The following is a 23,782-nucleotide window of genomic DNA, read 5'->3' on the forward strand; positions in this document are numbered from 1 at the left end:
CAAAACAGAATACTTGGAACCATGTTGAGATTTGCACATATGTATTATACTTATGTATATTTTTTCCCCCCAAAATTGCACAGATTAAAATCTGTTCAGAAATGTTATTTGGCCTGTTATGTTTTGGGTTAGGGTTAGTCCACCGCTAATCTGACTCACCGGCTCAACATGTTGCTGCAGGTCTCTCCTGAGCTGCTCGCGCTCTTCAGTCAAAGAGGTAACTGTGGAGAGGAGCTGGTCTTTCTCTTCAGTCACAGAGGTAACTGTGGAGAGGAGCTGGTCTTTCTCTTCAGTCACAGAGGTAACTGTGGAGAGAAGCTGGTATTTCTCTTCAGTCACAGAGGTAACTGTGGAGAGGAGCTGGTCTTTCTCTTCAGTCAAAGAGGTAACTGTGGAGAGGAGCTGGTCTTTCTCTGCAGTCAAAGAAGTAACTGTGGAGAGAAGCTGGTCTTTCTCTTCAGTCACAGAGGTAACTGTGGAGAGAAGCTGGTCTTTCTCTTCAGTCAAAGAGGTAACTGTGGAGAGGAGCTGGTCTTTCTCTTCAGTCAAAGAGGTAACTGTGGAGAGAAGCTGGTCTTTCTCTTCAGTCACAGAGGTAACTGTGGAGAGGAGCTGGTCTTTCTCTTCAGTCACAGAGGTAACTGTGGAGAGGAGCTGGTCTTTCTCTTCAGTCACAGAGGTAAGTGTGGAGAGGAGCTGGTCTTTCTCTTCAGTCACAGAGGTAAGTGTGGAGAGGAGCTGGTCTTTCTCTGCAGTCAAAGAAGTAACTGTGGAGAGGAGCTGGTCTTTCTCTGCAGTCACAGATGGAGCACAGCTCTGAGCACCAACATCCTGCTCAGCCAGGAGAGCTTCCTTCTCAGCTTGCACAGACTGAAGTTCTTCAGTCAGTTGCTCCACCTATAGAGATGTACAGTCATGTTCAGTCTTGTATACTGTATATTGCTTTCTAGATCAATAACTTACACTATACGACAGTGTAGTTACAGTACTGCTACAGGTGAAGCAAAGATCATTTTGCCTGGCTAGGGTTTAAGGCCAACTTTCGATCATCAATATATTGCATACGGCATATCCATGTCCCCCTTTTCACATTTAAATTTCACTAGTTGCCTGAATCTGTGTTTAGTTGTTTAATCAGTCAGGCAATGAAATTCAGAAATAGTAAACAAATGTACTCCCCTGTACACCTCCTTGGCAGTTGTGCCTCAGCCATCAATGCTGTGTTTACAAGGAAGAGGAAGATTGCAGGCAGATTTCATTATGATGTGTAATAACTAGGGAAGACATGGTAAAGGATTTTTTTTCTCCAATTAAACTGGCTTAACACAACAGTACCTCCTTCAGTTTAATTGTGAAATAGTGGCTGGGGTTTATATTGTTCATTTTAACAGTTTTGTTAAACTTCACCCACCTGAGAGGGAGAGGGAATGGCCATTGCAGGTGGAACTGAACATTCAGAGCTACTGTTAGTGTTTGGGAATAAGTCAAAATTCCTCAGGGGGGGAATGGAAGTTCAACACTGGAGCTTTAAATGAGAGGCTTCAATAAGAACTGGCCTACGCTGTCGGGGGCCGACAGCAAGGGGTATATCCGCGAACTTGTCCAATCCTCAACTTTCCAATATACCCAAATTATACGCACTCGCACCTGCCACTAACTGTTTTAATTAATTATTAATAAATTCAACAAAATAACTGTTAAATATTATGATATAATGCTGACTACACTTTATACATGTTCAAAGTATCCATATAAACTCGATATTGAACACAGAATACCTGAACTCATAAATTTCTCTCTAGTTTTTAATAAAACTAGTTAACCTATTATACCTTGTTAAATATTATGAATATTAAAATGCTAACCACACCTGCCATATCTTCAAAGTGTCCAAATGTCATGAAAAAGCATACACTATGTTTATTAAATTTCATGAAAAAGCTACAATATGTTCAAACTTTCCATTCAATGCATTAATAAAGAAATGGAGGCTTAACTATTTTTTATATGATGATTAATAAATTTATATTATAATGTAATAAATATTATGAATAAGTGCTAAATAAACCCATGATATCCTCAATGTGTCCAAATGAGCTCAATAATAAAGAAAAAATGCCTTAACTATTTTTTCTGTTCGCTAATAAGTTAACCAGTTAACTTATTATGTAACTATTACCAATCATAGCCAAAGTAATAATGATTGTACTTGTAGATAGTTGTTACATGAATCATTGTACAAAATCTGAATGCAATATCTCCATCAGTCTGGAAGATAAAGCCGAAAATGTGTTTTTAGCATAATAAATTAATTAATTTGCTAATTAATAATAAAGCTACAAAGATAGGGATAATTCTCAGGTGGTATGTGATGCCCATGCAAAATTTGAAGCCAATACCTGCAATACTTTGGAAGATACAGGCGGAAATATGTCTTTTATATCATTAATTAATTAATTAATTAATTAATTAATTAATTAATTAATTAATTATTTATAACATTTAATCTCAAACGCCTTTCCAGTTATCGCGTTAACGGCTAAAATCTGCGGACGCGCGACCGATTCCATAATATCCGCATTTCTCGCGGATATAATAAGTACCAACAGCTTCATACTTGTTCCTGAAGTTCTCTGCTGATGTCCTCCTCTGTGCTTCTGGAAACTTCACTGTCAGTAAGCTTTTCCTCCAAGCTCTGCATCAGCTGCTGCATCTCATTCAGTCTGTTTACCACTGACGCTCTTTGCTGCTCACTCTCCTCCAGCTGAAATTAGACATTTACCACCAATCAAATTAAAAAACTCTTTGCTTTTAGTTTAACTGTGGTGTGAGTGCTACAGGACACATGCACACAAGGTGAAAGGTGTGTGATTGAAAAAATGTGGTCATCAAGACTAGAAAAAACGTTTACCATTTACGTTTTATCTAATATGACCACACAGTGAAACCCTACAGCACAGTCATAGGTGATCATTCAAAATCCATAGTATACTATAGTCTGAGCTCAGATTTAAGTGAACTCACCTGCTTCACCATGTTGTCCATCTTATGTGGCAGAGTCCGAAGTGAAGCCAGCTCCTCCAGCTGAGCTCTGAGAGCTTCTTCTTCTTCACGACCTGCTGCAAGCTCTTTTCTCAGACTGGTCACTGTTCTCTCCAGTTCCACAGTGTCCATCAGTTCTGAGACAGAGAATATCTTACTGAAGACCAGTGAATGGTTAACTGACTGGGACTTCATATTAACGGTATGATATGAAACCTACCTTTTGGGACTTTCCCATCGAGCAGAGCAGTAAGCTTGGTGTTCTCATTGAAGGCAACATTGAGCTCTTTTTGGAGGTCACTCTGCATTTTTTTTGAGTGTAACTTCTCCTTTTCAAGTTGAGAACGTAGGCTGTTCACCTCTGCCTCCATCCTTTTGTGGTTGGCAGTGAAGGTCACCTGAAGGAGAGCATGCTAATATTCAGTAAAAGAAGCAGACGGCACACGGCCCTACACACACGCACGGAGGCGTTCATAGTCACCGTCACTATGGGCTCGTCTTTTGCCCTTCACAAAGCGATCCCTTTTTCTATTTTTTCACATCCTATGGCACTAACCATCGTCTTTTTGTAACGTGGTTCAATCTCCTTCCATGAATTTAAGGTCATGTGACTGTCTCAGTGCTCTCAGACAGAAGAGTCATACAAATGCGTGTACAAGCGGACCAGCCTTCCATTGAAAATGAAGAGTTGGCCCTCGCCGCAGCTGACAAAGTTACAAAAATTCAGAGGTGAGTGCCCTAGCGCTGTGCCACCTTTTGGAGCCTGGCACACTATGGCGAGTTTGAACAAGGCTTTACAAGTCAGTCAGCCCGGACACACTGTACTGAGCTACAGGTGTGAAGTATGAATGGGAAATTCAAGCAAAAATTAGGGCTGGGCGATATATCAAAAATGTATCGATATAAAAATTTACGACAATAATCAACGTTTTTGGCTGTGTGTGTAGGTAGGCAGGCTACTGGTGTGTTCATGTCCCTTTAAGACACTCGGACGTGTACAGCGTGTGTAGTCACGTGACTCTACGCTCTCTGTGACAAGGGAAAGAGACAGTGAGGAAATACGAAGCAGCTGCTGCGGCTAGTGCAGGAGCAGTGTTGCCAACTTGGTCGCTAAATCTGGCGGCTTTCCAACTCCTCCTAGCGACTTTATTTGTCAAAAGCGACTCGTGACGAATCTCCCGACTCTGTCTGGTGTTATTGGAGACTTTTGTGGTGTTTGGAAAGCATGTATCCCTCTGCAGTTAATGTGCTCAACAAGCGGTGGGTGCTGCCGGGATCCACACCCCCACCCAAAGCACTTACAGGCAGAGAGGAGACCTCTGTCTTACAGAGCACGGTGTAAATGTTTCTTCACTCAGTCTCACACAAAATAAATCACTGCATTTGATACATAAACGTCTGATATGTGTCAGTACTGATTTCTGTGTGTCACGGCACACATGCTTACATCAGGCAAATGGTCAATTATGCACATTAGGCGATGACGTTTTTTAGCAACTTCGAACTTATCGTTCGTTTATCGTTATCGAGGTGAGCTGCTCAATATATCGTGATATTGTTTTGAGGCCATATCGCCCAGCCCTAGCAAAAATGCTTGCGCTCCCTATACGATTATTCATATAGGGAGACATTTATCCTCTTCAGAGAAATACTGACAAACCACAAAAGTATGTATAGATATCAGTACTGACACACATCAGACATATCATATATATATGTTTTATGTCTGATATCTATCAAATGCAGTGATATATTTTGTGCAAGACCGAGGGAATAAACATTTACATTTACACCACGCTCTGTAAGCCAGGTCTCCTCTCTGCCTGTAAGTGCTTTGGGAGGGGGTGGGGATACCGGCAGCACCCACTGCTTGTTGAGCACATTAACTGCAGAGGGATCCATGCTTTCACGTGAGAGCTTCCAAACACCACAAAAGTCTCCAGTAACACCAGAAAAAGTCAGGAGACTTGTCACAAGTCGCTTTTTTTTGTAATCAACTTTTTATTGATTTTGCGCATTAGAAACACAGGGACTACACGAACATTGAATACACCAAACACCACTACCCATCACTTTCCCAGAACATGCATAACCCACATCATTCCCCTTGTCCTACCTTCCCCACTGAACACACAGAACACCCCCACATCCCTCCCCTCCCTGCGGGACACAGAATCATACCTTTGTACAGAATCGAAATCAAAACAATCAAGTAGCACAGGATTACACACATACAGCCTAATACAGATGAACCTATAGAGTCATGATAAAAATGTTTTAACATCCTCTGCAGCTTTTTCCCACATCTGCAGTGTTTGTGGCTTGGAGTTGTTAATGCGAGCCGATGACCACTCCAGATAAATCACCTCGAGGAGAGCTTGTAGCCAATGTTTTATTGATAACTGATGTGGCGGGAGCCACCTTAAAACTATACGTTTTTTTGCTGCAGTCATGCCCGCCAGCCAGAGTTTATGCTTTACCTCAGCAATCTTGAATCTGGAGTCATCATTTAAGAGAAGAAGTGCCGGCTCCAGTGGGAGTTTCCACCCTATCAGATCAGACACCTTATCCACAATTTTAACCCAGAACCTTTGTACATCTGGACACTCCCACAGAATATGCATCAATGTACCCATAGCGCCCTGATTACAGAATGTACAGTCAGGATGGGAAGCTAGGCCCATTATGTCTTTTACGTGGTGTCAAGTAGGTCCTGTGGCAAATTTTGTAGTGAATTTACTGGTGATTTGGGTTTTTAGACGACCGAAGGACATTTCCCCACACAGTATCCCATCAATGGTCTCTGTTCCTAGATGCACATCTGCCTCCCAAGATCTGCGTTCGGGTGATTCTGCAGGGGTGTATGTTAGGAGATTATTATAAATATAAGAGACTGTTTTCTTATGGGGAGCTTTCTCCATCAGTGATATTAAAGGGTGGGTCCCCAAATTAACCCCCCAAGGCACCTTGAGCGAATTAAGTGCTGACCTTACTCTAAAATAGAGGAACTGTGAGTTTCTTGGGATGCCGAAATGGGACATTAGATTGGGAAAGTCCAGAATTGTTTTTGGCCCGAGATATCCCCCAATGTCCAAATACCATGTTGAGCCCATAATTGTGAGATGAATGGTACACCACCTGTCACTCCCCCAAAATGGGGGAGTGTTTATGCCATTTTGGTTTAAAACCCATATATTTTTCTTAGGGCTGTCAAAAGATTAACATTTTTAATCAGATTAATCACAGGGTAGCTGTGGATTAATCATGATTAATCAAGATTAATTACCATTCGTAAATATGCCAAAAAAAAACTAATTTTCTCTTTATATTGTTGTAGGAACGGAGAGATAAATAAAGTATGTGAAAATATAAATGTAAAGAACAATAAAATACTGTAAATAACTTGTAAAAACCTATACAAACATTACATTGTCAAGAACCCACATTATAAGACAATATAAATAAATAGAAAAAATAAAATGCTGTAAATAACTTTACATTGTACTGTAAATAACTCACATTATAAACAAAATATAAAGTATAGAAGTTAAATAGTTTTCTTGTGGTACTAAACCCACAGCAGGAAATTCCTCATCAGCACCTTTGAAGCACTGCTTCTACTAGTTAGCGTTAGCGTCAGCTAGCATTCTGACGCTAATGTTAGCTGATGTCTGTGTCCCCGTTAGTTAGACAGTGACTGTTAATGTTATGATTATATCATTATCTGCACCAGTAGCGCCACTTACAACTGTGTGTCTTTCTTTCTTTTTTCTTCATCCTCTTTTTTTCTTCCTCTTCTAACTTCCTGATTGATAACTCCTCTTCATTTTCCTTCAGCTTCACACAGGTTAACGTAAGGAGACGTGGGGCCCCTTTAGGGGGGTTTCCTACTGCGATGTCATTGTTGTTTAATGGAGACGGGGATGCAGCTGGTCACTGATGCATTAAATGCTTTGGGCTCCGAGGCCGTTTCTCAATATCCATACTTGTGCGTACTTGTGTGTACTTGTGTACTCCCATACTTGTGAAAACGTCATCAGCCTCAGTCCAAGTTCTGTTCCATTTCTCAAGAACGCGAGCAGCGAGAACGGTTCTCATACCCGAAAGTGTTCTCGCTCTGCCCATTTTACCAAGTATGCATCGGGTGGTGACTTGAGCGTACTTGGGAAAGCCATATATCCCAGAATGCATTTCAGCTGAACATAGCAGGATAAAATACAAATATAAACCTGAAATAAATATTTTTCTGTGTCCCGGAACGCAGTTTTAAAATCATTTGAGGCGAGAAATTAGTCATTTAGAATCCAAACATGTGCCTTGTGTAATAAGATATGACGTATTTATAGTATGACAGCGGCGCTGTCGGAGGTTATCAGCTCCGCCTGTGTGGACGCTCGGTGCTCACAGTGCCCGGCACAGAGCAGCGTTACCGCGGCCTGTCCTGATGAAATGATCCGCTGGCTCAGACGGCTCCGCCATTACATACTTGGTGATCGATAGATCTGTTGTTGACATGTTTTTAATGCAAACGTTTTGACCTGAAAGTGTGAACTTTTGTATAATATTAATGTTTAATTTATTGTAACTTTGAATTTTAGATTTATATTAAAGTCGCACTGTCATTGTATATGTATTTACATATAATGGACACTATTTTATAGTGTATAAAATATTTAAAATGTGAAAATAACAATATATGTATTTATTAAAAGTATTTTATATGTTTATTCATCAACACTGTAGGAGGCGGTAATGAGGCTTAAGTGCTTCGCGTCACCCGCCATTCAAACAGTAGAACAAGGAAGTACGCTGCTGTTCCAAATGGAGAATCGTGCTCGTGTACTCCCGTACTTGGCAAGTATGTACTTCAGTCGTACTTCTCAAGTATGTACTTTCCAAGTAAGCAAGTACATACTGGCATACCCGAGTGTCGGGAGCCCCCCTATCGGCTCGGGGCCCCAAGCAGTTGCCCGCCGCCTTGCCTGTTCATAAACTGCACGTCTACCCGTAGCGCGATGAAAGTGAGAAAGTGCGTTAATGCGTTAAAAAAATGAACGCGTTAATTCCACAAATGAATCATCCTGCGTTAACGCGTTAATTTTGACAGCCCTTATTTCATTCACCATTGTTTGTATTACATGTGATATTATCAGGCCAAATTGAGTAAAACATTTCTTGTGTTTGAGTCCAGAGAAAGCCACATCCTGAAGTCTCAGAGGATGAACCAACTCCTGCTCTAGTGTCTTCCAAGGGGAAGTTACATCTGCACCAAACCAGTGCTTCAAGGAACGTAGCATAACGCCCAGTGATATAACTTAAAGTTTGGGCAAGCCCATCCACCCTGGGGTTTATCTCTTTGTAGCGTTGACCATTTAATGTAAGGTTTTTTCCCATTCCAAATGAACTTTTTAAGCGTCGAGTCAAGTTTCTGCCAAAACCCCGCTGGGGTTGATAAAGGGAGCATAGAACTTACGAAGTTTATACGTGGGAGCACATTAATTTTGATTGTAGCGACTCGGGCAGGCATTGATGAAGGGAGTGCTGTCCATCTCCCAAGGTCATCCTCAATTTTTTCAAAATGGAAGAGTAATTATTTTAGCTATTGCCTGGATACAGGGACTGATTTCTATACCTAAATATACCGCTTTTTGCGCCACCAGTATGCAGGATTGGATTTTTAATTTCTTCAGATCTGTGTTCAACAATAATAGGATCGACTTTGAGTAGTTAATCTTATAACCAGAAAGTGTACCAAATTGTTCTATGATTTTCAGCACACTCGGGAGAGATTGTTGTAGGTCGGAGAGATAAACAAGTGTGTCGTCCGCGTACATTGAAATGGAGTGAGACGTGGAGCCAATTTGAATTGGAGCAACTAATGGGCTTTGTCGTATGTATTGGGCTAACGGTTCGAGCGATAACTTGAAGATGGCAGGAGATGCTGGGCAGCCCTGTCTGGAACCGTGACCCACACTAAAAAGATCAGAGAGCTGCCCAGTCACGAGTCACTTTTGACAAAAAAGTCGCTAGGAGGAGTTGGAAATTCGCCAGATTTAGCGTCAAAGTCGGCAAGTTGGCAAAGCTGCTACCGCACTCGCCGGAGCAGCCGCTTTGTCTTTACTCACCGTCTCTTTCCTTTCTTGTCACAGAGAGCGTGGAGTCACGGGACTACACACACTGTACACAGCCGAGCGTCTTAAAGGGATATGAACATAGTGGTAGCCTGCCGACATACACACACAGCCAAAAACAACTTATTTTCTTCTTCTTTTTTTTAAAATTATCGAATATAACGCCATGGGCAAAATGACGTTGTACATTTTTATAACTATTTCGAAATATCGCCCAGCCCTACTACGACTCACTCAACATGTAGCAATATGGACATGGTTTACATTGTGATCCAGTCAAAACATTATATATACTTCCTCTTTTAAATGACTTTTTGTGTTTGACAGTGTCAGTAAAGTGACATTTACATTTGAACCAATGACATGATTTATGCTCAGTGTCAGAAGCACCTGTGGCTCACAGAACCTCACAGATACTGATAAAATAGTAGAACAGAAGAATAAAACATGTTAATTCCACTTACATTCATCTCCTCAAGAGCAATGTTGTGACTGCGCAGGAAAGCCCATTCCTTCTTTGTGTCTCTGCTGACTCCCTCTGCATCATGCAATGAGCGACGAAGCTTTGCCACCTCCTGCACCAGGTCCTTACCACTCTGTCAGGAGGCATAACATCACCTAGTGAAACCACTTAAAGACCTCATGAGTGCTTGAATTTAGTGGCAGGTTCTGAACAAGCCACTCAGTTGTCCAGCTAAACATTATCTTATTACAAAGAGCATATCCTCTTATATCTCAAACTCTTTAAAAAATTATTATTTACAAAGCTGTAGAGCTGCAACTAAAGATTATTTTCAGAATCGATTAATCGGACTATTATTTTCTCGATTAATCAAGTAATTGATTGGTCCATAAAACTCCAGAAAATGTAAAAAAATGCTGATCAGTCAAACAAAAATGATTCAGTTTTTAATGATTTCTTTGTTTTATGGAGCCAAGAAAGAAAGAACATATTCACATTTAAGAAGCTGAAATCTTAAGCTTAAAACCGATTAATCGATTATCAACAGCTGACGATTAATTGAGTAATAGCTTCAGCTCTACACCCAACTGTGTTGCACATATTAACTGTAACATTTTGAATTTGGATTTACATGGATCATCTGCCTCACACAGACTAATGATTACTACAGTCAAAACCTGGACATTCAGCTGATACAAGAAAATGGCAACACACAGTGCTCAGTGAGGTCCAAAACAATATTAAAGTGCTGAGCAACAGCTGCAGGTTGTAGTGCATTAACAAAGAAATGCTTCAGTAGGGGCACTATTATACAAATTGTTCACAAAAGCTCACCTCCCTTCTATTTTATCATCCTGGCCCTAGAATCACATGGCTGTGCTCTACTGCAAAATCTCTGCTAAAACACTTTACGAAATTGCTTACATACAGAATTTGATATTTACAGTGGATTGAGGGAAAAAAACATGCACATACCATACTCTGAAGTTCCTCTGCAAATTCAATTTTCTTCTTTAGCTCCTCAGAGAGAGTTTCTACTTCATTCTTAAAAAAAAAATAATAATAATAATAAAAATAAATAAAAAAAACTATTTAAATTCAAAAACAAGTTTTTGGGAATCAGACATATTAAAAAAACATTATTTCACATTTTCTCATCATCGTCAGGGTTTCCCCCAGAAAACCTTCTAAGCCCGGTGGTATCTCTTGGGCCCACCGGCGGCCCACTGCAATTTTGTAAAAAAAAATAAAAAATCAAAAGTTCACATGAAATTTTAATTATGACTATTAAGTCTTATTGTAAGACATTTATTAACAATACTTAAAAACCAACTATAGAGTCTTACAAAAAGACACTCTTGAACTCTTTATAAATAATATACATTTTTTTCACTTAAGTAAAATATTAATTCAGTAATCGGCAAGTGAATATTAACACAAGCCATGCAATGGTTACATTTAAAAGTAAAATAAATCAACATAAATAAAAAAGTGGTCATGCGCCCTCATCTGGTGCAGACAAAAACGGCCCTTTTATTTCTGCGCACCGCCCCTGCGCTGTTCTCTTCTCCCTCTCCTGCGCCGTTTGGCGCTTCTGCGTCTCCAATCGCTCATTTCATATCTAAAGCAGACTGGATCAATTCTCTATGGGTTTTATCCCCACATAAAAATAATGATCTTTATGACGAGGATGGAGTACAGTCACGATGAAGTGCAGGTGATCCGAGTATATACAGACGCATTTTTCATCGTTTTCACTCCGTGGTTTTAATCTTTGTGAAAGAAGACGCTTTAACGCTGCAATTAAGGGAATAACGGATGCATCAGATGAGCTGATGTCTTTAGTCAACTGCTCAAAGAGAGAAAATGTTCTCTGGTGCAAAGTGAATGTCGCGGGGAGTTCATAATCTGCTCTGTATGCAGCCAAGTTTCGTTTTTGCGCAGAGACCTTCCAGCTTTTAACAGGTGCTGTTCCACTGTGCTGTAGCTGTGTTTCGACCGCTGAATTATCGGTGCATCCCTAAATATAATATCTTTATTGACAAGAACGATGTAACTGTAATAATGACGCACTTGATAGTGTGACTTGGGTTTCAATCGACACCTGGACAAGCGTGCGATGCACTGATTACATGAGGGCGCATGCGCTCCTGTTCCCCGGTATAGAAAAATCGGTGGTATGTAAAAAAAAATCTATTTTAAATAAATAAACAATCAACGCTTAAGCCTGGCGGGGGGGGGGGGGCAAGTAAAGCCTGGCCCGCCAGGCTTATAATACACTGGGGGAAACCATGATCGTCTTTGCATGAACTGGTCAGTGGTGTGAAACCGCCCTGTGCTAATTACGAGCATAGCTGCAGCATCCTTTCAACACCACACAGTTTTTACCGTTGTGATGTTTGTATATATTAAGGTCAATTATGCTAATTTGATATTTTACTTTGAATTGTTATTATAAAATTAACTATTTATATAGGTGAGGTCTTAAATTAAGCCCATAAAGGGCTTCTACCTCACCCGCAAAGGTGTTCTATTTTAATTAATTTGAGGTCAACTCACCTTAAGCTCCAGGCATTTCACCTCAGATGATTCAAAGGCCTTTTTCAAACTAAGCATTTCCTTTTTCAACTCGTCCTGTGGATGAATCAAAACGTACACTTACTTACTTTACAAGCAAACAAATCCAAAACCTAGAACCTCTAGACACAATTAATACTGATCATCACGTTTTCTTTTTTCTAATGATTGCAGAGTTCTTTAATGTCACAGCACTGCGAGTAAAGCTTTGATTCACTAGTCTCATTTCTCTGTCCCTTTCAGTCACTCGTCTGAGCACACACTCTTCGACAAGCACACAACCAGGCGAACAGAAGACGCATCTGTGCATTCAGACTTCTTTAAAAAAAATTGTTCTTTCCAACAATCAGGATTTCAGTGTGTATATGAATAAAGGCCAGGTAAAGCCATATCTGAACATATGTGATTCACAGGAGATAAATGAAGGATACAGTTTAACACCAGGTGTGAACAGTCATTCTAGGCAATATCCAAGTATGACTGGATCAACAAGGACAGATGTTAATACATTGACTGAATAGGCCTAACTAATAGTAAGAGTGTGTCTTCACCTCATGTTCCTTCCTGAACTCCTCCTCCAGAGATTTGAACTCGTCAGTGTCCCTCTTCTCCTCTAGGTCCTGTGTCAGAGCAGCTTTCTCCTTCTCCAAAAGCGCAATCCGCTCGATGAAGATACCCAGCTCCTGCCTCAGATAGTCTCGCTCAGTGATGGCCAAGTCCTGGTAACATACAGTTCATCAGTCCAACAGCTGTAAGCAATTGCACCCTGATGATAATTCCCTTGTTATAATCTAAACACAGAATCACTTGCAACTGCTCAAGTCAAATAAACCCTCTGCTGACAAATATCAAAATAAATTTACCACCTTCTCTGAGGTTTTAGAAACTTAACACTGGAGGACATTTTGAAAGCTTTTGTAACTGAACACTGGAACCATTGTTGTTTTTATTTTTTATTTTTTACTTTAAAGGGGACATATTGTACCCTATTTCTCCAAGTTAATCTAGTTCCCTGGTGTCCTAATGAACATGTCCGTGACATGCTTTTGTCAAAATACCATAAGGATGAAGCACCACAGCAGTTCAATCACCCTGCCAAAACAGCCCTGTTCAGAACACCTGGTTTAGTAGTAAGTACTTTACCCAAGCACCCAAAAGTACTTTAAAAGGTTTGACCAAATCTGCAGAACGTTTTTATGGAATGGTTAATGTGCAAGATAAAGCTGGGAAGGCTTCAGGTGCCAATTAATAAGGGCAGGCTTTTAGCCAGCAGGGCGTCCGGGTGTCCTGGGGATGCCCTGTACTGAAAATAATAAGAAATTAGACGCCCTACTTTCCCCCGATAACCACCAAAACGATGTTGTGATGACTCGCGGGTATAGACAGGCGCATGCTGGCCGCAAAAGATCAGTTTGGAACAGATATAAAACAATTCCAACAAGATGTGAGGACACGGTTAACACTGGGGGTGATACACAGACTCAGTTATTATTGTGCGGCTCTATCACAATGAGAGGAATAACTCAACATATGCAGAGTGACGGTGATCTTCACCTGTGGCTCGCTAATGTAAACATATTACTTCCTGCTTCACCTACGTACCTCTCGTACCTCCTACACACACACACACACAATAATTCACCTAAAATTATATTTAGGCTTCAACAAATATTATAAATATTGTGTCTTGAAATTGCAGTAACTTGCATTGCAATTTAGATGAATTTCGATTCATTGTTCAGCCCTACACTACAGTATATGCCAAAATATGCAAATAACATTTACACAAAGCAAGCCAATCCACTTTTCTATGTTGATAAGAGTATTAAAATGAGGAAAAATAATGGTACAAAAAGAAATCAAGGAACATTTAGAATAGATAAAAATGTGAGATTAATTGCGAATAATCGCAACTATGACATTAATGCGATTAAATATTTTAATCGTTTGACAGCACTAATTAAAATGCAATGTTACAGAATTGGCCTTATAATTAATTTAGTTTTTCGTATTTCTCTCCACTTACTTCATGAGTCACCATAATGGTCTTTCAAAAAGCCTCAGAATGCCCCATTTTGACCTCAAATTTTCAAAAGGTTGGCATCAGGTAACAAGCTAACATGAATGAAGCAGGGATTAAAATTAACACCGTCCCGTCGTCCCGGGGACGTCATTAATTGTCATCGGGACGATCAATATTCTCTCACGGGACGAAAGAGAATTTTGATTGACTAAATTTTTCTGTTTAAGTTTTCAACACTTTCTGTGAACCAGAATGGGTTCGCGGTCGGTGGGAAATACTTATGTGAAAAGGTAAATGGCTGCGCGCTCATGTTTGTGTTGTTCAGTGAGACGCAGAAACTGCTCCTCTCTCACTGTGCGCCGCTCAAGCCGCAGCGCGGCTGTCTGCTTTGCGCGCCCGCACTGCATGTAAACATTTCATTAATGTTGACATGTTTGTTTCAATCACTGAATGAAGCCCCGCCAGGCTTAGCGTTGCTTGTTTATTTATTTAAAATATATATTTTTTATACACCATGGCTTTTTCTATACCGGGGAACAAGAGCGCATGCGCCCCCATGTAATCAGCGCAGCGCACGCATGTCCAGGTGCCGATTGAAACCCAAGTCACACGATCAAGTGCGTCATTATTACGGTTACATCGTTCTTGTCAAGAAAGATGTAATATTTAAGGATGCACCGATAATTCGGCGGTCGAAACAGAGCGAGTTCACTGTGGAAGACGTCATGCTGTCATCACCTGACAGTCTGGCTGATTTAAAGCCTCCAGATGCAGCGGATGCAGCGCACACCAGACATTGATATCATGCGCAAATTATACAGATATTCGAATATTTGTGTTTTTTCAAAAGTCATTTTTGAGTAATTTTGACAGCCCTAAACGGCCTCATGCAAATCTCAATGCATGGCCCTTCTCATGACGACTACAACCCACTAAATGCAGTCACTAAATGGTGGAGTAGTGGCATTAGGTCCGGTAGGCCGCAGTTCTGTGACTGAGTGTATTGGTTGTCATCTACAACACAACAAATCTAGTCTGGAAATAAATATATTATTTATTATCAACATAATGTATTGTGTTTTTATTATATTACCAGTAAGTAACAACTCAAAATGTAAAAAAAGATTTTCGGGACGGTTCAAAATGTTTTTCGGGACCTTTCCGGGACGGTGGTGAAAAAAGTTAGTTTTAATCCCTGGAATGATGTAATTATTACTATGCATAACAAAGTTAAAAAACAATGTAAGGGTGATCAAGCTGTATCCCATTCACCAAGGTGAATTTCCAAGCATAACTTGCTTTATCACTGGGCGACAAGCTGGCGCAGTTCGAGGAAAAAAAATCTCCTTTTTTTGCCGTCTGAATTCGTACTTGAGAGCCGACTAACTCACGACAACACTGCTAGTTAAACGCTGAGCAACCATGCTGGCGCGCATCAACATTATTTGTAAACAACCAGGAGCCCTATATGGAAGAGTAATGCAGAAAAAGCCTTTTCTCTGCACCTGCCACAAATAGAGTCACTTGAGGTATGCTAAAGCACATTTGGACAAGCCAGCTTCATTTTGAGTTATTTGGGCAAAACAAGGGGCATTATGCATGGCAGAAAAAGAACAGCATTCCAGGAAAAACACTTGCTACCTACAGTAAAATTTGGTGGACCTGAATATTATTGAACATTTGTGGTGTGATTTAAATTGGGCTGTCCATGCTCAGAAACCGTCAAACTTGACTGAACTGGATAGGTTTTGTAAAGAAGAATGGTCCAAAATACTCTCGTCAGAATCCAGACACTAATTAGAAGCTATAGGAAGCGTTCAGAGGCTGTTATTTCTGCAAAAGGAGAATGCACAAAATGTTTCTTTTGTGGTGCGTAAATTTTTGCACATGCCTAATTTTGTTTAAATAATTATTGCACACTTTCTGTAAATCATATAAACTTTATTTCACTTCTCAAATATCACTGTGTTTGTCTCCTATATGAGATATTTAACTGAAATTTCTTATTGAAACAACCAATGATTTATAAAGGAAAATCACTGGGGTGCCCAAACTTTTGCACATCACTGTAAGTGTTTTGTAAAATGTGAGTTTTTAACTTATTTTATTTGTATTTAAAAATAATAATAATAATAGTAATAAGATATATATTACTTTCTATCCAATTTCTATTAGCTCTTTTGGCATAATCTTTTTATTTGTTATTTAAAATGTACCATCACTTCATCAGTTGTTACCAGTGGTGATAAAATACTCAATAAAACGCCAATTACATATAATGTAATGTTGCTTTGTTCTTAAACTATCTTCCACTAATATAGTACACAGAATATAGTATGGAGATTTTGGTTGACCTCGTCTTGGAAAATGTTTACCCACAACACTGAATCTTTGAAAGATCAAAACATTTTGATCAGGAACAAATAAGACTCCACCAGGATTTACCTTCTCTGAAGCTAGAGTTTGAAGGAGCTCGATGGTCTCTGCAAACTCGCTTCTCATCTGAAAACAAAGGCAAACTGTTTAGTGCTGAAACAAGCCAACAAAGGCCAGACAGATCTGAAACAGTGACCAGGATACAAAGATGATATGTGTGTTGAGGGAATGAAGCATTTTTCTCACAGCACACCTGTTCATTTTCGGTCAGACCAAGGCTCTGGGCTTCCAGCTGTCTCTCCAGGTCTGCCACTCTCAAATCCAACATCGTCACCTTCTCCATGGCCTCCAGCTTCTGCTGAGCTTCTGTTTGTTGTAGCAGCTCATAGTCTGCTGCCCTCTTTTCTGTTGTCTCCATGTTCTCCAAGGCTTCGTGTTTCAGCTGAACCTCTGTTTGGAGCTGCAGCTGCAGCTCTGACACTCTGTCATCCAATATTGTCACTTTAGTCTTGGCCTCCTCTTTCTGTTGACTCTCCATCTCGAGTTGTAGCTCCAGGTTGGATACTTTCTGTGAAATTTCATTCATCCAGTTTGGAGACGCATCTTTGGGACTGTCGAAGAAAAACAGGCAGAGGGTTTGTTATGGTTATGGATTCTCAAAACAAAAAAAACCACGTTTTTTTTGCTCAATAAAACCATTCAAACCATTTTAATGCTGTGCCACAAAGTCCTACCCAGTTTTCCAGTCGGTCAAGGAATATGTTATGATCGACTGTGTCGAATGCAGCACTGAGCATCGAGTAATACTAAGACTGAGATTCTGCCATTGTCTGTGTTTAATTGAATGTCATTTAACCTCTTCTTCCCTGACCCTCTTTTTGGAGTCCCTGGTCGAAAATGACATGCCCAAACTAAATAGAGTAAACCTCTGCAATTACAAGCTCTATGTGGATTATCTTGGTATCAAAATGAAGATAACACTTGTGAGATTCCACCAGAATCTCCAGTGTAGGTTTCACTGTAGATGCCACTGTGTCAGAGTAAATGTACATGGAACACAGCATAACTGAAGGATTTTTTGTCTCGCTTAAAAAAATATTGCATTTTAAAGCATATATCACCTTTAAAATATGCAGTAGAAGCTTAAAAACATGGAGGTCATATAACAACATGTGGACATGAGCTATGCAAAGTCTGATGCTGCTGAAATGAAGCGGAGTGAAAATACAGGTTTTATTAAAGAGATGTCTAGGCGTTCTCTCTTTTGGCACAGCTTGGCACCATCTGTGCCATTTGAGATTTCTTAGGTACCAAATTATTAAAAACCCATTTAATTTTATTTATATGTCACTACAGATCTAAAAAGAACTTGTTTTGAGAAAGAAAAAAAAAAGTATGATAACTCGCTGTAAATCGATGCTCCCTGTGCGGTGCGTAATAACAACTCTGTGACTCTGCGGCGTCTTCAGTTACGCAGCGCCATAGCTCTGGCTTACCTTGGTCAATTAGGGTGATTGACAGATCGTTTTAACCTCTAAACCGATAGAATCAGACCCCGGTCTCCAAATGCGTGTGAATCACTTCATTAACGAGTCAAAAGGACAAATGCATATGACGCATTTGTGCGGACATTCGCCCTTCTCTAATCAGAACGATCTAATGTCACTCTGTAATGATCAATCGGACTGGGATTTGTTCCCAAAGCATGCTGGAAAGTGTAGTTCTTCATTACAAGTGGTTTTGTTCCGGTGGAAATAACTTGTTTTGATAAACAGCAAAGGTAAGACGACATTTCTGCTTGTATTTCTTGAAAGTCAGTTGTTGTTCTGCTCTTATTTTGGGGCTGGATCCGTGAATCTTGGCCATAGAGTGATAAAAATGGTGCCGTTGGAATCTGTAGGTTCTCCGCTGTCCAATCGACACAGAACAACAACTGACTTTCAAGAAATACAAGCAGAAATGTCGTCTTACCTTTGCTGTTTATCAAAACAAGTTATTTCCACCGGAACAAAACCACTTGTAATGAAGAACTACACTTTCCAGCATGCTTTGGGAACAAATCCCAGTCCGATTGATCATTACAGAGTGACATTAGATCGTTCTGATTAGAGAAGGGCGAATGTCCGCACAAATGCGTCATATGCATTTGTCCTTTTGACTCGTTAATGAAGTGATTCACACGCATTTGGAGACCGGGGTCTGATTCTATCGGTTTAGAGGTTAAAACGATCTGTCAATCTTCATTACAAGTGGTTTTGTTCCGGTGGAAATAACTTGTTTTGATAAACAGCAAAGGTAAGACAACATTTCTGCTTGTATTTCTTGAAAGTCAGTTGTTGTTTTGCTCTTATTTTGGGGCTGGATCCGTGAATCTTGGCCATAGAGTGATAAAAATGGTGCCGTTGGAATCTGTAGGTTCTCCGCTGTCCAATCGACACGTTTTCGACACGTTTTTTTTTGTTTACATAATCACGCTGATGCTCCGGTGCCGCTTTTCAATGAGTGCGCTGTGACGAGTTTTTTCCGCTCCTGCTGTATGATCCATCTGTGTTTTAACTGTGTTTCGTGAACATAAGAATGGTTTATATCAGCTTTTAGCTGGGTTTCTGACCTTACTGTGGGTATGCAGCATGTCTGTGTTTGTTAATGTTAGACATGGTTTTATGACGCTTTTGTCGCTGCGTCTGATGCTGCCCCCGATCCCAGGGGCAACCGTGAAGAAGAGGTTAAGACTTTGACAAGGGCTGTCTAAGTGCTGTGGTCTAAATCCTGACTGGAAGACATCAAAACAGCTGTTCGTCGACATGAAGTTGTTCAGCTGCATAAAAATGGCTTTTTCAATGATTTTACTGAGAAATGGGAGGTTTGATATTGGTCTATAATTGTTCATTAGTGAGGTGTCTCAAGGATTGCCTTGCATTTCTCACTTTCAAGTTGTAGATTCGAAGTCTTTCTTTATAGATGTCATAGTGAACCTGGAGATTTGTTTTCTTCCACTGACGTTCAGCTTTCCGACACTCTCTTTTTTCAGTTTTTACCAATGTGCCGTTTCTCCATGGAGACCTTTTTTTGCCAGGGACCATTTTCAACTTGTTGGGTGCAATGGCATCAATAATATTTGTTTGTAAATTTTCCCATTGAAATTATCGACAAGATCATTTCCTGAGAGCCAAGGGAGGGTGGGTGTGAATAAATGTTCCATAGGGGGTTTTCTGTTATATAGCTTTTTGTGAATAACTTTTCTTTGAACATTAGTCTGCAAAGAGATAGCACACCAGACTCCTCCGTTAAATATTGAGATTTTAGACATTTCCCTGGTAAATGTTGGAGATTATCTCTCGTTTTAAGCTTTGTTAAGTATTTTTAACTGATGTGAAATTCGGCATTGTTCGGCTTGAATCTCTTGTCAGACGTCCCTCCCTGTGATGGCACTCTGACCAAATGGTGGCCGGCAGTTTGACGACGTCAGGTATAGTATATCGCCTCAGCGCGATTGGAACCTCGCCAGAGCAGGTACAAAAAAAAATACGTGGTACGCATCTTAACCGTGCTGTGCCAAGGCGAGTCAAGTTGGTGGAAACACACCATTAGAAACCATGATCAGAAAAACATTTACCTGTACTCAAAGCTTCGAACTGTCACAGAGCTCTGAGTGGTTTCCAATTCATCCGATGGCTCATCTGGAATATCCCAGTGAACGTCAAATTCCTCATCATCTGTAAAAATCACCAGCCACCAGGTATGAATTTGCTTTCAGAGAGTACAGTTCAGTGCACAGTATGTGACCTATGATCTAATCCTCCTTACCTTCAGTCATCTCCATCAGACATGAGCGGTCAGCTTTTCTCTTCCGGGTAAAAGGATCTGCAAAGCTTAGGTCAGATGACCCACCACCACAGAGTGATGGACGGGCCAGTCTGAGCATCTTTCCTCCCCATGTAACTCTGCGTTTAGGCATCTTAAACAGAATAAGAGTCACAATGACTATGATCATGATAAGACTGCTGATGTCTAACTACAGTTCAACTTTGTGACATTCCTACCTTTTTAACAGGAACCAGGTTAGAGCTGGTGACCATGAGTCTGGTCAGGTTTCTAATCCTGTCCTCTTGTTCTCTCTGGAGCTGATCCTTCTCTTGGAGCAGATGGGCTAGAACCTCCTTCTCAGTGACTGTGGTCTGTGTGACTGAAGAGACCTGCAGGGATCTTCCAAAGGTCAGCAATGGAACTCACAGAACAGGACAAAGAAAGAAGGGGGGGGTGACACTTGCCTCTTGAAGTCGACGCTTCAGGTCCACAATTTCATTGCGGTACCTTTTGAGCAGAGCGCCGTCATCGGACACCTCTGTCACATGAGGATCGTTCTTCATTTTCTTAGCAGTACTGGCAAACTAATACAAAACACTTGGCGTGAATAATTATCTGCTGAGATTTGTTTCACATATGCAGTATTGCTTCATGTGTTTTCAAGTGAAGTGGCACATTCTACCAAACAACATTTCAATGAATCCAGTATAAACGTAGACCAGAGAGAAAAGAGGCAAACCAAGTAAACGAGTGCACTGAAATGTTATTTCATAAAGCTCAACGTCTAAATGTCATGGTAGGGTGTTAGAAGTCCACTGACCTGTAATGTGCTGAGGGTCTCATCTAGAGCAACCGGAGTGATGGTACAGATAATGACTGTTTTGGCGTTTCCACCCAAAGAGTTTTGCAGGATGCGGGTTAATTTACTATCTCTGTAGTTGGTGAAACCCCTGAAGGAGAACAACATTAACAAATGTCAGCACCTTGAACTATCACAGATGCACTTGAGTGTGACCAATTTGGTTGCATACACAAGCAAAACTCTTTGCGGTGCGATTTCATCTTTGGTTGCACTGGGGCACCAACAGTTCCACAGTTTTCCATATATTGATTAGTGTGTAGTGAGAGAATCAGCACTGACCATCATTGACTGTCTTATTTCCCCAACACATTGTTTCACATTCATTCATCTCCCTGCTCTGCAGCTCTCTCCCTCTCTCACACACACAGACTAAAAGCTGATTTGTCAGCCCCTTCTCTCCACACATAGCCTGTGCAGCCTATATTAAACGATGATGAAAAGAACATTGTATACAGCATTTTCTTCTACGAGCTTCTCAAACACAAGATAATTAATGACCACACAGGAGAGAGCTGGGAATAAGATGAGATCAGATGTCATCGTTTTCCTAAAGAAGGAAACATGAGGGCGGTATTATGTGATTTTCACACTAGGAGGTAGGGCTGGGCGATATGGCCTCAAATCAATATCACCATATATTGAGCAGCTCACCTCGATAACAATAAATGAACGATAAGTTAGAATACGCTAGATCATCCCCTACTTTGCATAATTGACCATGTTTATATATATATATATATATATATGTGTGTGTGTGTTTGATGTCTGATATGTATCAAATGCAGTGATTTATTTTGTGTGAGACTGAGTGAAGAAGCATGTTCACTGTACAGTGATTGCAGAGACTCACTGTCTGAGCCCTAGATCAAGCATTTGTTTTTTTCTCCCTCGTCGTGTTCGCTTGGTATGTTATAGCACATCGTATTGTGTGAAGGTGTAAAAACCTGAGGCCGTGAACGCATCATTTAAAAAACAGGAAGTGTATCGTCATTAGGGATGGGAATTTCCACGTGTAACAGCAGCAATGCGGGGGTGTAAACTATTCTACACTGTACTACTTCATTTTAGGCTCAAAAACATGGCTGTAATGTCCATTATTGACCATCAGAACAGCAATAATAAAAATGAGGGGCAAAAAAAAGAAAAAAGCGGACTCTCCGCTGGAACGCGTGTGTCGCCACTCGCCAGACGGCTCAGGTTTTTGAACCTGCGCCTAGTTTGGTGTCCACCAGAGTGAAGTACAGTGATCTTGACTGGGTGAGATGCCGTCTTCATTTAGCGCTCGTGTTATGTCCCCCACTCCCGTCCTAAACTTAAGCGAAACCTTGTTCGCACTGCACGCACGCACACACACGCTTGGTCGCGAACAGCCACTCGAGAGAACGAGCCGGTGACGCGCGCATCATCATGTGAGAGCGCAGAGAGCCTGGACAGCAGGATCACCTTTTCGTGCACAGCTTCTTTAACCTCCATGGTCGTGATCTTTACGTGTTTGTGACACTTTTTTTTGTGACACTTTTTTTGTGACACTTTTTTTATCTAGGTGTGTCGACAAAAAAGTCCCATCCCTAATCGTCATTAGCAACATGTGCGGATCTCAGCGGCTCTGTTATTGTTGTCAATTATGGACATGGGCAAAATGACGTCAATTTCGATAACGATACATTTTCAATATATCGCCCAGCCCTACTGTTTACAAGTGTTAATTTACAGTGTTGTGTGTGAATTATTTCAAGTTATAGTCGATCAACCTCTGTGTTCAATCTGTCAAAATGGCAGACAGCCTTCAGTTTTTCTGACCCCTGATAGTATCATCTAGATTCAAAAGTAATGTAATGCAAACACTGAATGTTCAGTACTCACTTCTGGCTTTCATCAGTCAGTTTCTTGATGACTTGGCCGAGTGTGAACAGGCTGCGGTTGATATTGCAACCTTCTTTGAAACGTGTACCTTGGAAACAGATGAAAAAGAATGAACTGAGTATGTGGTACAGCACAGCATGTATCTCATGTGTCTTCAGTCAAAAACCTGAAACATTCTATGGAATTAACTGCACATTACCTTCAGCTCCAGTTTGACTTGCTCGCTCAGATCCAGCTAAATCAACTAAATTCTAGAAGATAAGGCAAATCGACACAGAAAAAATATTTTTACAACACAAAACATCAAAGGAAGAAAACAGAAAGTAAAGTTAGTGCAAAGATAGCAAGGTGCAAGTAAACTACACTAATCATTGTAAATGTTTATAGTCATCGTCAAATTTAAGATGCTGCTTTTATTGAGAACCATTAAACTATAATCAGGTAACTGGTAGAGTGTACTATTCTTAATATTTTTCAAAAACAAACCAAATGTTTAAGAGTAAATATGCTTTTGACCAGCTTTCCAAAATTGACTCAGCCGATAAAAGACAACTTACCAAATGGGACACAATAATAGCACCATCTGCATTTTCACCTGATGCTGGGTCACTCCTTTCTCGACTCTCTAGAATCTAAAA

At 40.5% G+C, this 23,782-nt stretch overlaps 1 protein-coding gene across 1 annotated transcript in view; it reads right to left on the reverse strand.

Moving 5' to 3' along the window:
• cenpe (centromere protein E) overlaps positions 1-23,782 on the reverse strand; it is a gene marked incomplete at both ends in the record, with an annotated part of 52,585 nt that overhangs the window by 26,326 nt on the left and 2,477 nt on the right. Inside the window, 18 exons of the mRNA XM_083899081.1 lie at positions 160-897; positions 2,618-2,764; positions 3,025-3,179; positions 3,263-3,440; positions 9,638-9,769; positions 10,612-10,680; positions 12,196-12,270; positions 12,765-12,932; positions 16,682-16,738; positions 16,866-17,223; positions 20,229-20,328; positions 20,420-20,570; positions 20,656-20,808; positions 20,884-21,003; positions 21,240-21,369; positions 23,145-23,232; positions 23,344-23,395; positions 23,702-23,776. Of these exons, the coding sequence (XP_083755207.1) occupies positions 160-897; positions 2,618-2,764; positions 3,025-3,179; positions 3,263-3,440; positions 9,638-9,769; positions 10,612-10,680; positions 12,196-12,270; positions 12,765-12,932; positions 16,682-16,738; positions 16,866-17,223; positions 20,229-20,328; positions 20,420-20,570; positions 20,656-20,808; positions 20,884-21,003; positions 21,240-21,369; positions 23,145-23,232; positions 23,344-23,395; positions 23,702-23,776 (2,946 nt within the window). The remainder of the gene's footprint in view (positions 1-159; positions 898-2,617; positions 2,765-3,024; positions 3,180-3,262; positions 3,441-9,637; positions 9,770-10,611; positions 10,681-12,195; positions 12,271-12,764; positions 12,933-16,681; positions 16,739-16,865; positions 17,224-20,228; positions 20,329-20,419; positions 20,571-20,655; positions 20,809-20,883; positions 21,004-21,239; positions 21,370-23,144; positions 23,233-23,343; positions 23,396-23,701; positions 23,777-23,782) is intronic.

The sequence above is a fragment of the Microchirus variegatus genome, assembly GCF_963457635.1.
Source record: "Microchirus variegatus genome assembly, chromosome: 12".
Taxonomy (NCBI): domain Eukaryota; kingdom Metazoa; phylum Chordata; class Actinopteri; order Pleuronectiformes; family Soleidae; genus Microchirus; species Microchirus variegatus.